The sequence below is a fragment of the Callithrix jacchus genome, chromosome 2 (genome assembly GCF_049354715.1).
Source record: "Callithrix jacchus isolate 240 chromosome 2, calJac240_pri, whole genome shotgun sequence".
NCBI lineage: Eukaryota > Metazoa > Chordata > Mammalia > Primates > Cebidae > Callithrix > Callithrix jacchus.
The window spans coordinates 37,430,909-37,445,695 of NC_133503.1; the positions used below are offsets into that span (position 1 = coordinate 37,430,909).

Consider the following 14,787-nt stretch of genomic DNA (forward strand, 5'->3'; position numbering starts at 1 on the left):
AGAAAATAACAAACAGCCAACCAATATTTCAAGTCTGTGAAATGCTATGCAAATGCTAAAGAATTATTTACTTCCAATTATGTGGTCACTTTCAAAACAGGTGTAATGTGATACTGAGGGAACGATCCAAGATGGCTGATCGCTAACATCTCGGGATTGCAGCTCCCAGTGAAAGCACAGAGAACGAGAGGACGCCACACTTTCAGACAAATTTTGGTCGCTCACAGAGCAGAAGATTCCCAGTGGAGGAGTCCCATCGGCCGCCAGCACGACTCTTGTGGCCAGCGCAGCAGTTTTGCTGGCACCTCAGCGTGGCAGCTCTTGGTGCAGAGTAAACGGGACTGGTTCCCCTTCTGACTGACGTTTGGAGCTCCGGGAAGGCAGAGTTGCCTATTACGAACTCAAGAAGGAAGCCAGACTGGAGATTCCTGGGCAGAAAAGCACCATCAGTCTTAACGCTGCTGTTTTGACCGGCGCAGTGGGTTGCTCATATTCCGGCCCTGGGAATTAACAACTTGGACATCCACTCAGAGACCTAATTTGAAAGTTGGTAATTACAAAGACGACAGCTGGATAAATTTACAATGATGGGAAGAAACCAGCGTAAAAAGGCTGAGAATACTCAAAATCAGAACGCCTCTCCCTCTAAAGATGATCACAGTTCCTCATCAACAAGGGAACAAGGCTTGATGGAGAACAAGTGCATCCCAATAACAGAATCAGGCTTCAGAAGGTGGATAATAAGAAACTTCTGTGAGTTAAAAGAACATGTTGTAGCCCAATGTAAAGAAACTAAGAACTTTGAAAAAAAGGTTTGATGAAATCCTAATGAGAGTAGACAATTTAGAGAGGAATATAAGTGAATTAATGGAACTGAAGAATACAATATAGGAACTCCTAGAAGTATGCACAGGTTTAAACACTCGAATTGATCAAGCAGAAGACAGGATATCAGAGGTCAAAGTCCAACTTAATGAAATAAAACAAGAAGACAAGATTAGAGAAAAAAGGATAAAAAGGAATAAGCAAAGTCTCCAAGAAATGTGGGACTATGTGAAAAGACCTAATTTACGTTTGATAGGTGTACCTGAATGCGACGGAGAGAATGAATCCAAGCTGGAAAATATTCTTCAGGATATTATACAGGAAAATTTTCCTAACCTAGCAAAGCAGGACAATATTCAACCCCAGGTAATACAGAGAACACCACAAAGATATTCCTCAAGAAGAGCAACCCCAAGACACATAATCATTAAATTCACCAGGGTTGAAATGAAGGAGAAAATACTAAGGGCAGCCAGAGAGAAAGGTCAGGTTACCCACAAAGGAAAACCTATCAGACTTACAGCAGATCTCTCAGCAGAATCTCTACAAGCCAGAAGAGAGTGGGGGCCAATATTCAACATCCTTAAGGAACAGAACTTTCAGCCCAGAATTTCATATCCAGCCAAACTAAGCTTCACAACTGAAGGAAAAATAAAATCTTTTATGAACAAGCAAGTACTCAGAGATTTTATTACCACAGGCCTGCTTTACAAGAACTTCTGAAAGAAGCATCATACATAGAAAGAACCAACCAGTATTAGCCTTTCTAAAAATATACCAAAAAGTAAAGAGCATCAACATAAAGAAGAATTTATATCAACGAATGGATAAAACAGCCAGTTAACATCAAATGGCAGTAATCCTAAATGCCCATCGATGATAGGCTGGACAGGGAAAATGTGGCACGTATAAACCATGGAATATTATACAGCCATCAAAAACGATGAGTTCGTGTCCTTTGTAGGGACATGGATGAACCTGGAGAACATCATTCTCAGCAAACTGACACAAGAACAGAAAATGAAATACCGCATCAATGAGAACACATGGACACAGGGAGGGGAGCACTACACACTGGGATCTGTTGGGGGGAATAGAGGAGGGACAACGGGGGGTGGGGAGTTGTGGAGAGATAGCATGGGGAGAAATACCAGATATAGGTGAAGGGGAAGAAGGCAGCAAATCACACTGCCACGTGTGTACCTATGCAACTATCTTGCATGTTCTTCACATGTACCCCAAAACCTAAAATGCAATTTTAAAAAAATACAAAAAAAATAAAAGCACACACATTATGTCAGAAAATACTCCTGTCACTTATGCTTATGTAGTTATAAATAAATAAATGCTTAAGTTATGGGACAAAAAAAGAAATCTGAGTGCTTGCTTGTTCATGAAAAATTTTATTTTTCCTTCATTTATAAAGCTCAGTTTGGCTGGATATGAGATTCTGGGTTGAAAATTCTTTTCTTTGAGGATATTGAATATTGACCCCCACTCTCTTCTAGTTTATAGGGTTTCTGCTGAGAGATCTGCTGTGAGTCTGACAGGCTTCCCTTCATGGACAACCTGACCCGTCTGTCTAGCTGCCCTTAGAATTTTCTCCTTTATTTCAACCCTAGTGAATCTAACGATTATGTGTCTTGGGGTTGCTCTACTTGAGGAATATCTTTGTGGTGTTCTCTGTATTACCTGGAGTTGAATATTGTCCTGCCTTACTAGGTTAGGAAAGTTTTCCTGAATAATATCCTGAAGAATATTTTCCAGCTTGGATTCATTCTCTTCATAACATTCAGGTACACCTATCAAACGTATATTAGGTCTTTTCACATAGTCCCATATTTCTTGGAGACTTAGCTCATTCCTTTTTACTCTTTCTTCTCTAATCTTGTCTTATTTCATTTCATTAAGTGGGTCTTCAACCTCTGATATCCTTTCTTCCGCTTGATCAATTCAACTGTTAAAACCTGTGCATACTTCACAGAGTTCTCGCACTGTATTCTTCAGTTCCATTAATTCACTTATATTCCTCTCTAAATTGTCTATTCTCATTAGGATTTCGTCAAACTTTTTTTCAAAGTTCTTAGTTTCTTTGCATTGGGTTAGAACATGTTCTTTTAACTCACAGAAGTTTCTTACTATCCACCTTCTGAAGCCTACTTCTGTTAATGGAATGCCTTCGTACTCCATCAGGCCTTGTTCTGTTGCTGATGAGGAACTGTGATCCCCTGTAGAGGGAGAGACATTCTGATTTTGGGTATTCTCAGCCTTTTTAGGCTGGTTTCTTCCCATCATTATAAATTTATCCATCTGTTGTCTTTGTAATTAGCGACTTTCTAATTAGGTCTCTGAGTGGACAACCAACTTGTTGATTCCCAGCACTGGAATCTGAGCAATCCACTGTGCCAGCTAAAACAGCGGCGTTAAGATTATGGTGCTTTTCTGCCCGGGAATCTCCAGTCTGGCTTCCTTCTTCAGTCCATCCTTCAATCAGCTGAAAGGGCAACTCTGCCTTCCTGGAGCTCCAAATGTTGACCAAAAGGGGACCCAGTCCCGTTTACTCTGCACCAAGAATTGCCGCACTGGCCACAAGAGTCACGCTGGCGACCTGTGGGGCTCCTCCGCTGGGAATCTCTTGGTCCGTGAGCAACAAAAATTCATCTGAAAGTGTGGCATCCTCTCATTCTCTGTGCTTTCACTGGGAGCTACAACCCCGAGCTGCTAGTAATCAGCCATCTTGGATCTCTCTCTCACCCTTTGTTATTGAAAAACCTCTCAGTTGAGTGTGGTGGCTCATGCCAGTAATCTCAGCACTTTGGGAGGCCAAGGAGAGAAGACTGCTTGAGTCTAGCAGTTCAAGACCAGTTAGGGAAACATAGTGACTCTATCTCTACAAAAAAAAGCATGGTGGCATGTGCCTGTGGTCCCAGCTACTTGGAAGTCTGAGGTGGGAGGATCGCTTGAGCCCAGGTTGCAGTGAGCCAAGATTACTCCACTGTACTACTCTAGCCTGGGTGACAAAGTGAGACCCTGTCTCAAAAAAAAAAGAAAAGAAAGAAAGAAAAAGAGACACTCTCCTTTCCTCGCTTCTGTTACCTCATTCCATGGCTCTTCCTCTTCCTTACTCCTCTCTAACTCTTGATGGTTCCCCATCTCCTACCTGAGCCACATAGCCTGGAATGCCCTGGAGTTCAACCCTGGCAATCTTCTCCACCTTGACATCCTCCCCTAGTTACTTTAAATACCTATCTGCCAGTGATGTCCACATTTATGTCTCTAGCCCAACCTCTTCCCTGAGCACCAACCAGACTCTTGCACAACTACCTGATAGATCTGTATCTCAGACGTTTAACAAGTACTTCAAACTTATTGAATCTAAAACATAGCTCTTGATAATCATCTAAAACATAGCTCCTTGTAAATCTGTCCCTCTCTCAAATTTTCTATTTCAATAAATAGTACTTATAAGCACCAGTTGCTCAGACTCAAAAATGAGGCTTTATCTTCAATCCATGCCCTTCCCTGCACCTTCCTTCTATCTCCACATCAAAATTGTAAGCAAGTCTTCTTGGCTCTACCTCCAAATTAAATCTCCAAATTCCTTCATTCTCTATTATGATACCCTAGACTAAGTAAGCCACCATTATGTCCTACCTGATCCAACGAAATGACATCCTGATTCTGTCTTTTGTCTGCCTTCAATCTCACCTCCAGACACACAGCAACTAAATCACCCTTCTGCCTAAAATCGTCCAATGGCAGCTAGGCATGGTGGCTCACACCTGTAATCTCAGCACTTTGGGAGGCCGAGGTGGGTGGATCAGGAGGTCAGGAGTTCAAGACCAGCCTGGCCAACATGGTGAAACTGCATCTCTACTGAAAAATATAAAAATTATTGTATTTTTTACAGGCATGGTAGTATGCATCTGTAATCCCAGCTACTTGGGAGGCTGAGGCAGGAGAATTGCTTGAACCCAGGAGGCAGAGATTGCAGTGAGCTGAGATGGTGCCACTGCACTCCAGCCTGCACAACAAAGCAAGACTCTGTCTTGGGGAAAAAAAAATCTTCCATGGTTTTCCATTACAATGAAGAACACACAACATGTTCCTCAAAACCGACATGATCTGGCCCCCACATACCTCTCCAATCTCATCTCTTATAGGTTTCCTTCCTTCTCTCTTCTCTTCTAGTCACCTTGATTGTTTTCTTGCTTCTCATACTTGACAAAGCCTTTTCCTTGATAAAGCCTGGGACTTCCTGTTGTTCCATCTGTCTGCAATGTCCTAATTCCTAAACCTATAAACCTAACCCAATTATTCTTTGTGTCCATATCATCCTTGTTCTTACCTCTCCCTGAACTGAGTGCTAGTGGTAAACACCTTGCCCCGCCCCCCCGCCACAGATACCTCCTCTCATGCATGTCTCCCCTGCCGCTGCAGGTATCTCCTCTCATGCATGTCTGTGCCTTGGATCAGCTCCAGGGATCTTGGAGAGGATACCATTCTAGTCTTTGGCAGGTTTCTAAGATCAGTCACATTGGTTTGTTTCCTTCCTCCCTTTGGGGGCTAATTAATCCATGATCAATTCCCAATACTTACATGTTTTAGTACAGGGTCAGCAAACTATCAGTAATGAAAAGATAATATCTTACTTCTGTGCTTATATACCTGGTTTTCTGTTTGCCAGCTTTATGGAGACTGTTTTGTTTACTACTATATCCCAATGCCTGGTGCATGGGCACTCAATTGGTTTTTGTGAAATAAATAAATGGAGGAAGTGAATGGCCCTATCCTTGGCTCAACCTCTTAACCACCATGCCATATTTGATCTTGGTAAATGCTCACCAATATGGCACAACTTGAATGTTGTTTTACCCTCAGTCCTCCAAACCTAGGAGGAAGAGTCAGAGATGCTGGTTATTCCAGGGCAAAAAGAGATGTACCATGGAGATGACAGGGATATGGACTAAAACCACTAGAGATGGCAATGCCTAAAGCATAAATAGCAAGTAGAATCCTGTTGCTAAGAGTCAACTATGCATTGAAGTAAGGCAGTGCTAAAGGAACCCTCTGAGACAAGCCAGAGTCAGGGTCTTCTGTCCCAAGCTTTAGAGCCCACAAGCATTGTTGCTCTAGGTAGCTATGTGGCCAGCCACACAACCAGTAAAAATAGTAGACAGACTGCAACAAATTTTGGATGAATGGACTGTCCCCATCTCACTCTAGGCCAGTGGTTCTTAACTCTGTGGGATCACTAACTTCTTTGACAATCTCATGGAAAGCTATGGATTGTGTCCTCTAAAACAGAATAAGGGAGTAAGCAAATACTGTAACAAGTTCAGCGAACTGGCCCTGCCCTCAGGCCTCTGTTCCCATTCCAGTGCTAAGGGGCCAGGAAGATACCATGAAATGGAATTGGAGGAGCTCCATCCCAGAAGTAGGAAGTGATCACCAAAGGCTCACTCAGCTCACAGCACTGAATGTTCACACCATCTTGTCAATACCTTTGGACTTCTATTCAGATAGGTTTGCCATTAGCTATAAATGCTGAGAAGGAAGAAGAAATGTCCTGCATATGCTGGGGGCCTTCCAGTCAGAGCCATCAGAAACCCTCCAAAGGAGGAAAGTAAAAAGGCAGGAGCAGGGACAAATATTTCTCTTTTATGGTGTGTCTCTACAGATCACATGGATGTCTCTGCTGTCTATTCTTAAAAGATATAAGTAACAGACAAGGTAGTAAGTGTTCACACTGATGATCTACAATCAGGAAATAACTTCTCATAGCATAAAAACCAACAAATAAACTCAAAATTAATCAAATTATAAACTCAGTATTATTTTTGTAAAGGGATTTTCTTTATTTTTTATTTATATATTTATTTTACTTGTTTGGTTATTTTTTGAGACAGGGTCTCACTCTGTTGCCTAGGCTAGAGTGCAGTGGCACAATCATGGCTTACTGTAGCCTCAACCTCCCCAGGCTCAGGTGATCCTCCCACCTCAGCCTCCCGAGTAGCTGTGACTACAGGCATAATACACGCCACACATCCTGCTAATTTTGGTGTTCTGTTTTTTGGGTTTTTTTTAGCGATAGGGTCTGGCTCTGCCACCCAGGCAGGAGTACAGTGGCACAACCTTGGCTAACTGTAACCTCTGCCTCCCTGGCTCAAGTGATCCTTCCAACTCAGCCCTGTGAGTAGCTGGAACTACAGGCATGTGCCACCACATCCAGCTAATTTTTGTATGTTTTGTAGAGACAGGGTTTCACCCTGTTGCTCAGGCTGGTCTCGAACTATGCTAAAACGATCCCAAACTGCTGGAATTACAGGTGTGAACCACTGTGCCCAGCCCCTAACTCAACATTCATAAACTAAGAAAAAAATAGGTTTTTTTCTTCAGAAAATAAGACTTGGATTACATGTGAGAAAAGACTTCCTAAAAGTACTTTGAGACACTGAAGTGTGTGTGTGTGTGTGTGTGTGTGTGTGTGTGTGCGCGCGCGCGCACATGCGCGTGCTGCAGATGAAAGAAGTCTGGCAGGGGCCATGACAGTGACAGTTGATTACTTCTTACATGGTTGTAAGAAAGGAGCAATTGTCTGACCTGGCCACTCCAAGTATAGGCCTATCTGGAGGGATAAGGGAAGATGAAAGATCTTTCCCAATTTGGGGTGACTGCAAGGAGAACAAATGCCTCTATCTTAATATAAAGTATAGAATTTTCCAACAGTGAAAACTGTCTAAAACTGAACAGGCTGTTTTGTGGGGTGAGTGCCACCTGACAAAAGTATACATGGATCAGCCTAGTGACCTTCTAACAGGCATGTCAAGCAAAAGACTAAGGTAAGAAGTGGGTCTCTAAAGCCTCCTTCTGACTTACATCTAACTGGATTTTTGTTTTAGTTTTTGTTTGTTTGTTTGTTTTCTGTCACCCAGGCTGGAGTGCTGCAGCACAGTCTTGGCTCCCCGCAACTTTCTCCTCTTAGGTTCAAGCGATTCTTCTGCCTCAGCCTTATGAGTAGCTGGGATTACAGGCACCTACCACCATGCCCAGCTAATTTTTGTATTTTTAGTAGACAGGCTTTCCCCAAGTTGGCCAGGCTGGTCTCGAACTACTGACTTCAGGTGATCCACCCACCTCGGCCTCCCAAAGTGTTGGGATTACAGGCGTGAGCCACCATGCCCAACTTGCAAAATACTGTTTAAATTATAAATCCAGGCTGGGCACAGTGGCCCACATCTTTTATCCCAGCACTTTGGGAGGCCAGGGCAGGAGGATTGCTTGAGTCCAGGAGTTTAAGACCAGCTTGAGTAACAAAGTGAGACCCTGTCTCTACAAAAATAAAATAAAAATTAGCCAGGCAAAGTAGCACACATGTGTAGTCCCACCCTACTCAGGAGGCTGAGGCAATGAGATTTGCTTGAGCCCAGAAGTTTGAGGGTTACAGTGAACTACGGTCACACCACTTTATTCCAGCCTGGGCAACAAAGCAAAACCCTCTCTCTTAAAAAAAAAAAAAATCACCCAAGGACTGTGTAACACTAACCACACTCAATCCATAACTAATAATTTCCAATGCTTACGTGTTTTAGCACAGGGTCAGCAAACTGTCTGTCATGACTGGACTCTTTCAGGCTCTGTGATCCATATGGGGTTCATCCCAATTAATCAACTCTGTCATTGTAGCAAGAAGGCAGCCATGGACAACATGTAAACAAATGAGCATGGCTATGTCCCATTAAAACTTTATGGACACTAAACTCTGAATTTCATAAATTTTCATGAGTCATGAAATATTATCTTTTGATTTTTTTCCCCAACCTTTAAGAAATATAAAAACCCATTTCACTTGCAGGCTGAACCAAAGCAGGGAACAGTCCCAATATGGCCCACAGGCCATAATTTGCTGGGCCCTGTGTTAGAAACTTCATGGCTGGTATTTCTGCTGAGCTTTCAAACTGCACACTTCCAGCAACCGCTGCAACTCCATGCCTCAACCTCCTTCCCCCTCATTCCGGAATACCAAGCAAAGAAAGCATGCTGATTCAAGGCAACGAAAAGAAAAACAGACACTGAATTCTCTCAAATTAAATAATCTAACCTGGTTATTAAGAAATAAGGCAACCTCTAGCCAGTGGAGAATGGCAGTAGCTTCTACTTTTACACTATAAGAAAGCTTGTTTTAATACTGACTAATGAGAGGAAAAGTTAGTCTGAATTAAAGACTTTAAAATGCAATTTTATTGTTCACCAAGGAAGTATTACTGCAAAGCAGAAGGCCTAACAGGCCTGTTTTAATGAATAGATGACTCATCTGTAATCAGCGCATTAATTGTTGGGATTCAAATGGGTGCTCTTAAAGTACTGGGAAAAATAGCTTCATTTTTAAAGCAGGTTAAGCATTCCCCTACAGCCCTTTTTAAAGTATCAATTTGCTTTGCAAACTGTTTCTTTCCAAAGACTGTAGAAGTAAACTTTCATAAAACCCTGACAGATTTATCACAAATTCTATGCTATTAAATTTCAAATTAAAAAAAAAAAAGCCACGTGATTTGGATAACATTTTCAGTATTACAAAATCAATGTCACCACTTAGCCTTCCAGTCCCTAGGGCTGACACTGTACCTTTTGCCTTTCAAATTATTTCGGAACTTGTCCTCATATTGGAGTTTTGCCTCTCTTTCCCCAGTCTGAAGATTCAGCCGTACATGGGATCCTGCAGGGACAGCTTGCCCTAAAAGCCAAGAAGAGAAAGGCTCATGAGGTACAGGGTCCTTGGAAGGTCACAGGGATGGCCAACTAACAAGCCAACAAGACTTACTAGTAGTTCATGAAGACACAACTCAGCTGTGTTCAGTTATCTCTTTAGTCTAGCCATCTCTCTCCCTGGAATACACACACCACTCACATATACTCACTTTGCTAATCTATAAGGAAATCTGTAAGGAAATGAGGTAAGAAGGGCAAGAGGATACACACTTGAATCTAGAGACCAATGTCCCCCAATTAGAACCTGCATATTTAAGCTACTCTGTTTTTTTTAGCTAATAAAAGCTTTGTGTTACGTGCAGCAGGAAAGTGGCAGATACCTACTGACTCCTCAGGACATGCTACATTACTGTCTCTTCCATGACACCCTTCCTGCCCCTCTCCTAACAGTCAGTCCCACAGGACCTGACAGTGTGCCATCCCAGCCAGCTTACACCTCACTACCTTCATCTATTTAATTAAGCTTCTTCTATGAGGCTCTCTCCTCTGTAAGCACAGGAACTGTATTTCCTCCTTTTTGATTTCCCAGCCCTTAGGCCAGAGCTTGGCACATAAAATGTGTGGCACTTAATGTTATGAAAAGGAAGAAGGAAGAGACTGGAAGGCAAGAGGACAGAGCAAGCCAAGGAGGCAGGGAGTGGAGCCAAGAGAAACTGAAAACCTACACCCACCTATCTATGAAGCTGATCCATAGCCCGGAAAAACAAACGTTGTAAATGGATGGGCTATTCCTAAGCACCGCACAACACTACTCAAGTATAGTTAAACAGCAACTGTGTAGTAGCACATACTATAAATGGAATGCTACACCCATTCATTCATTCATGGAACTGCTGCAGGGATGGAGAATTTCAGGGAAAACACTTTTCAGAAGACTGGAGATTTGAAGCAAAGGTGGTGCTCTGGCACCTGAACTTTGACTCTGCTTTTTCCTGCCAGAGGACAGCATTGCCTTGCTGTTGTTAAGCTTAAGAACCCAAATCAAGAACTTTCAGAAAAAAATTCCTCCCAAGGAAGCACACAGCACAAGTTCTCTCGAATAATCAGGTAAACTCAAGAAAGGTAATGATACAGGCAAGAATTCAACAATTCTGGGAGCCCCATGGAGAACTGTTGAGTTCTCTACGGCATGAACACATGTAATTAGTCATGTTAATAGTTATTTTTAGTAATAATGATACTAATACTAGTAATAATTACAATAGTATTTTACATTTTCAAACTTTTGATCCAAGTTAGAAATGGAAAAGAATAAAGTATGTGAGTTTATAAGCTTCAGATATAATAGGTTATAGTGTCCTAAGCTTGCCAAAGAAGAGACTAGGATCTTATGTGAATCAATTTATTTTATTTCGGGAAAATTCCAAAATTACTCCCTTCACATAAGCCACAACAGGGGGCAAGAGCAACCACAATACCATTAACTCAAAATACAGGTTGTGCTCGTTTAAAATATACTAAACATGTAACAGCAGCAGCAGTGGCAAAAGCAACAGGAAATGCAGTATTTCAAATACTTCTACTCCACTGGGGAAATGTCCAAGTTAGACACATAGCATAATCTGACCTGTATCCTTTGAGAGCCCCTGCGAAGGAAGAAAATGTACCAGAACACAGGGGAAGGGCAAATCAAAGCAAACAGAAGCCACTAGATACATACAAGTAACAAGACGGGGATGGAGAGTAAGGGAACAGGCAGAAAATAATGTTTGGATCCAGGAAGGCAAACAGGCCTGCATAGTCTTGTGTCTGTTTTCCCACCACTGACGCCTTTGGAGCTGATCCCAAGGCTGAGTATCCTAGCCTGAGAAAGCCCTGTCCATATTAAGCAGAAGCCCTGTCCATATTGAGTAAGGCCACCTCATGCTTGATTTTTTTTTTTTTTTTTTTTTTTTTGAGACGGAGTTTCCCTCTTGTTACCCAAGCAGGAGTGTAATGGCGCAATCTTGGCTCACCGCAACCTCCACCTCCTGGGTTCAGGCAATTCTCCTGCCTCAGCCTCCCAAGTAGCTGGGATTACAGGCGTGCGCCACCATGCCCAGCTAATTTTTTGTACTTTTAGTAGAGACGGGGTTTCACCATGTTGACCAGGATGGTCTCGATCTCTTGACCTTGTGATCCACCCGCCTCAGCCTCCCCAGGTGCTGGGATTACAGGCGTGAGCCACTGCGCCCGGCCCCATGCTTGAATTTTTACTCCCCCTGGGACTGTCACTGACTTCAGTCACAGGCTAGGACCCAGATAACAACTCTGGTTTTCTGGTTTAGGGAGTAATCTGTGGTAGATTGCAACACTGTCACCGATTTTCTTCCTGCTTGTCACACTCTCTGCCACATGACTTTACAGTTCCTGCTACTGCAGCGTGTACCTTCCCACACCTTGACTTTGGATTTTGCTTATCACATGCTCTGGTCAGTGGGAAGCTGGCAAATGGGCCACAAACAGATGTCTGAAATGTGCTTGCATGGGTGTCTCAATATTCTGCTATCATCATGAGAAGAGCATGCCACTGCTAGCCTTCTGGTCCAAGAAGGATGAGACACCCATGGAGAAGAAACAAGTTAGGACTTCATGTGCACATGGTTTATTGAGTGGTGCTCTCCAGATGACAGGAAATGAAAACCCAAGGAGGACTTTTTACCTCCACCTACCCCCTCCAAGCAGTCAGAGGCCACAGGCTACCAGAGTAGTGTTGTATCGGACTGAGCACAGAAAGTCAACACCAAGACAAAAGTATGCCAAATTGCAGAGTTTATTGCCAGCAACCATGGAGGACTCACATCTCTCCAACCTGTGGCCGAGAAAGAAGGGTGATAAGATCTTTTTATACCTGGAAAACCACCTTGGGAGTAGGGGTGAAGAGTGGAGATGGGGATGAAAGGCTGTAAATCACCTCCTGGGCAGAGAGGAGGTTGAGGGGGCTCCGGACATTCCAAGGGCCAGGGGACTTTTGTCATTCCAATTGCCACTTAAGTGGCAATCACTTAAGATTTACAGAAGTCAAGATAAACATTAGCTTATACATTATTTGGGCAGGTGTGGGGTCCACAGAGTTTTTAGTTGCTTGGCGCCAGGATGGAATTATCTGGGGGTGCTTACTCTGGTCAGTACCGGTAAACAAATGCCAGCAATTCTGGCAGTTACAGATAAGAGCAGGTATGCAGCTTTACCTCTCTTCATTGTGCAAAGTAAATTAGCAGTTTACAGAAGCCAAGGTTAGCAGTCCTTGTGAGGAGAATGGAAACAGTTTTGTCTCTTTATAAAATGGCATTGTTCAGGTTCTAACTCTAGGCCAGCTATATCACAGTAGTGGAGGCAGCAGCTCTGGGCAAGGAAGTTTTGGCTCCCCAGAGGGGTCCAGGAGCAGGTGACAAGAGTCTTGAGCCTCCACAGTAGCTGGGGAGGACATACCCCCTACAGAAAAAGGAGATCCCAGGGGGTGTGGGCAGGGAACCAAAAGCATCTGGTATAATGGCTTAAAGGTTTAGAGTGTGTCCTAGTCCGTTAGGGGTCCTGTAACAAAATAACTAAGATTGGATAATTTACAAACAATACAAATATGCTGCCCACAGTTCTGGGGGTCCAAGATCACACCAGCAGTTTCAGTGTCTGGTGAGGGCCTATTCATCATAGAAGGTGTCTTCTAAGTTTTTCACATGGTGGAAGGGGCCAGAGGGCACCCTCAAGTCTCTTTTATAAGGGCACTAATCCTATTCATGGGGCCTCAACACCTCCTAAAGGCGCCACCTTCTAATAGTATCATATTGGGTATCTGAGAACACCTAAATGTCCATCAGTTAATAAACGAATAAACAAAAGTAGTATATCCATATAATACTATTTACCATTAAAAGGAGCAAGAAATACTGATACATCCTACAGCATTGATGAACCTTGAAAACTTGAAACAAGTAAAAACCAGACATGGAAAAAGCATATATCATATGATTCATTTTACATGAAGTGTGCAGAATGGGCAAATCCATAGAAACAGTAGCTTAGTGGCTGTAAGAGGCTGCGGGAAGGAAGGAATGAGGATTGACCACTAGTGGTCTGGTGTTACACAGTGGCAGTAATTGCACAACACTGTAGATATACAAAAAACAAAAACAAAAAAAGCCCACCAAATTTCCCCTCAAAAAAAAATCATGAGGGAAATAATTTCAGATTATACAAATCCCTTAACTTGAAAAATCATTGCATGCCTTCAGGGAATCCATCTGCAACTGTGGTAATCATCTAATGGCAATTTTCTACTTCCCTCCTTCTTTAACACATTTATTAATTGGGATTTATTTCACTGAAAGAAAAAATTGTAACTCCTCCATCTAATTATTTATATTAGTATAAACTCATGGATATTTTATTCTAACGGTCCAACACTATTATTTATTTTGTTGTTCGAATTGCTTCAGCCTGAGCAATCAGAAGTGCCTTCAGCTTGGCTCTTACACTGCTTTGAAAAATCATTTCTCCCCACCATCATTTTCTTTTTAAAAGCATTTCCTTACTTTCTGGTTCCATAAGATGTTCCAAGTTCATTTTGTATTTTCCTTTCCCCAGCCCTGGAATCAGTCACTTCTCAAGAGCCCTAGTTTTTTGTTTTGTCTTTTGTCATTTTTTTAAATTAGATAACAGTGTTTAGAAGCCATGATCTGGGTGCTAGGTGTGTTCATTACTACTAGGTTGTTGATATTTCTAAGCCCTCTCAGTAGGCGGGGCAAGAAATGTGTGTGTATGTATGTAAAAAAAATACCTTAGACTGGGTAATTTATAAACAATACAAATTATAAGTACACACACAAATTTTAATTATATATGTATACACACACACACACACACACACACACACACATATATAGTGATAAGGTTTGGCTGTGTCCCCACCCAAATCTCATCTTGAATTATAGCTCCCATAATTCCCACGTCATGGGAAGCACCCAGTGGAAGGTAATTGAATCATGGGGGTGAGTCTTTCCTATGCTGTTCTCATGATGGTGAATAAACCTAACAAGATCTGATGGTTTTATAAAGGGTAGTTCCCCTGCACACACTCTCTTCCCTATTGCCATGTAAAGAGGTGACTTTGCTACTCCTTCACCTTCCACCATAATTGTGAGGCCTTACCAGCCATGTGGAACTGTGAGTCCATTAAACCTCTTTCCTTTACAAATTACCCAGTCTCAGGTATGT

At 42.4% G+C, this 14,787-nt stretch overlaps 1 protein-coding gene across 4 annotated transcripts in view; it reads right to left on the reverse strand.

Moving 5' to 3' along the window:
• Nucleotides 1-14,787, reverse strand: part of SIL1 (SIL1 nucleotide exchange factor) — a 243,705-nt gene that overhangs the window by 90,554 nt on the left and 138,364 nt on the right. For all 4 annotated transcript variants that reach the window (XM_035285917.3, XM_078360555.1, XM_008985639.5 and 1 more), the window contains exon 4: nt 9,451-9,559. In XM_035285917.3, coding sequence (XP_035141808.1) covers nt 9,451-9,559 — 109 coding nt within the window. The remainder of the gene's footprint in view (nt 1-9,450; nt 9,560-14,787) is intronic.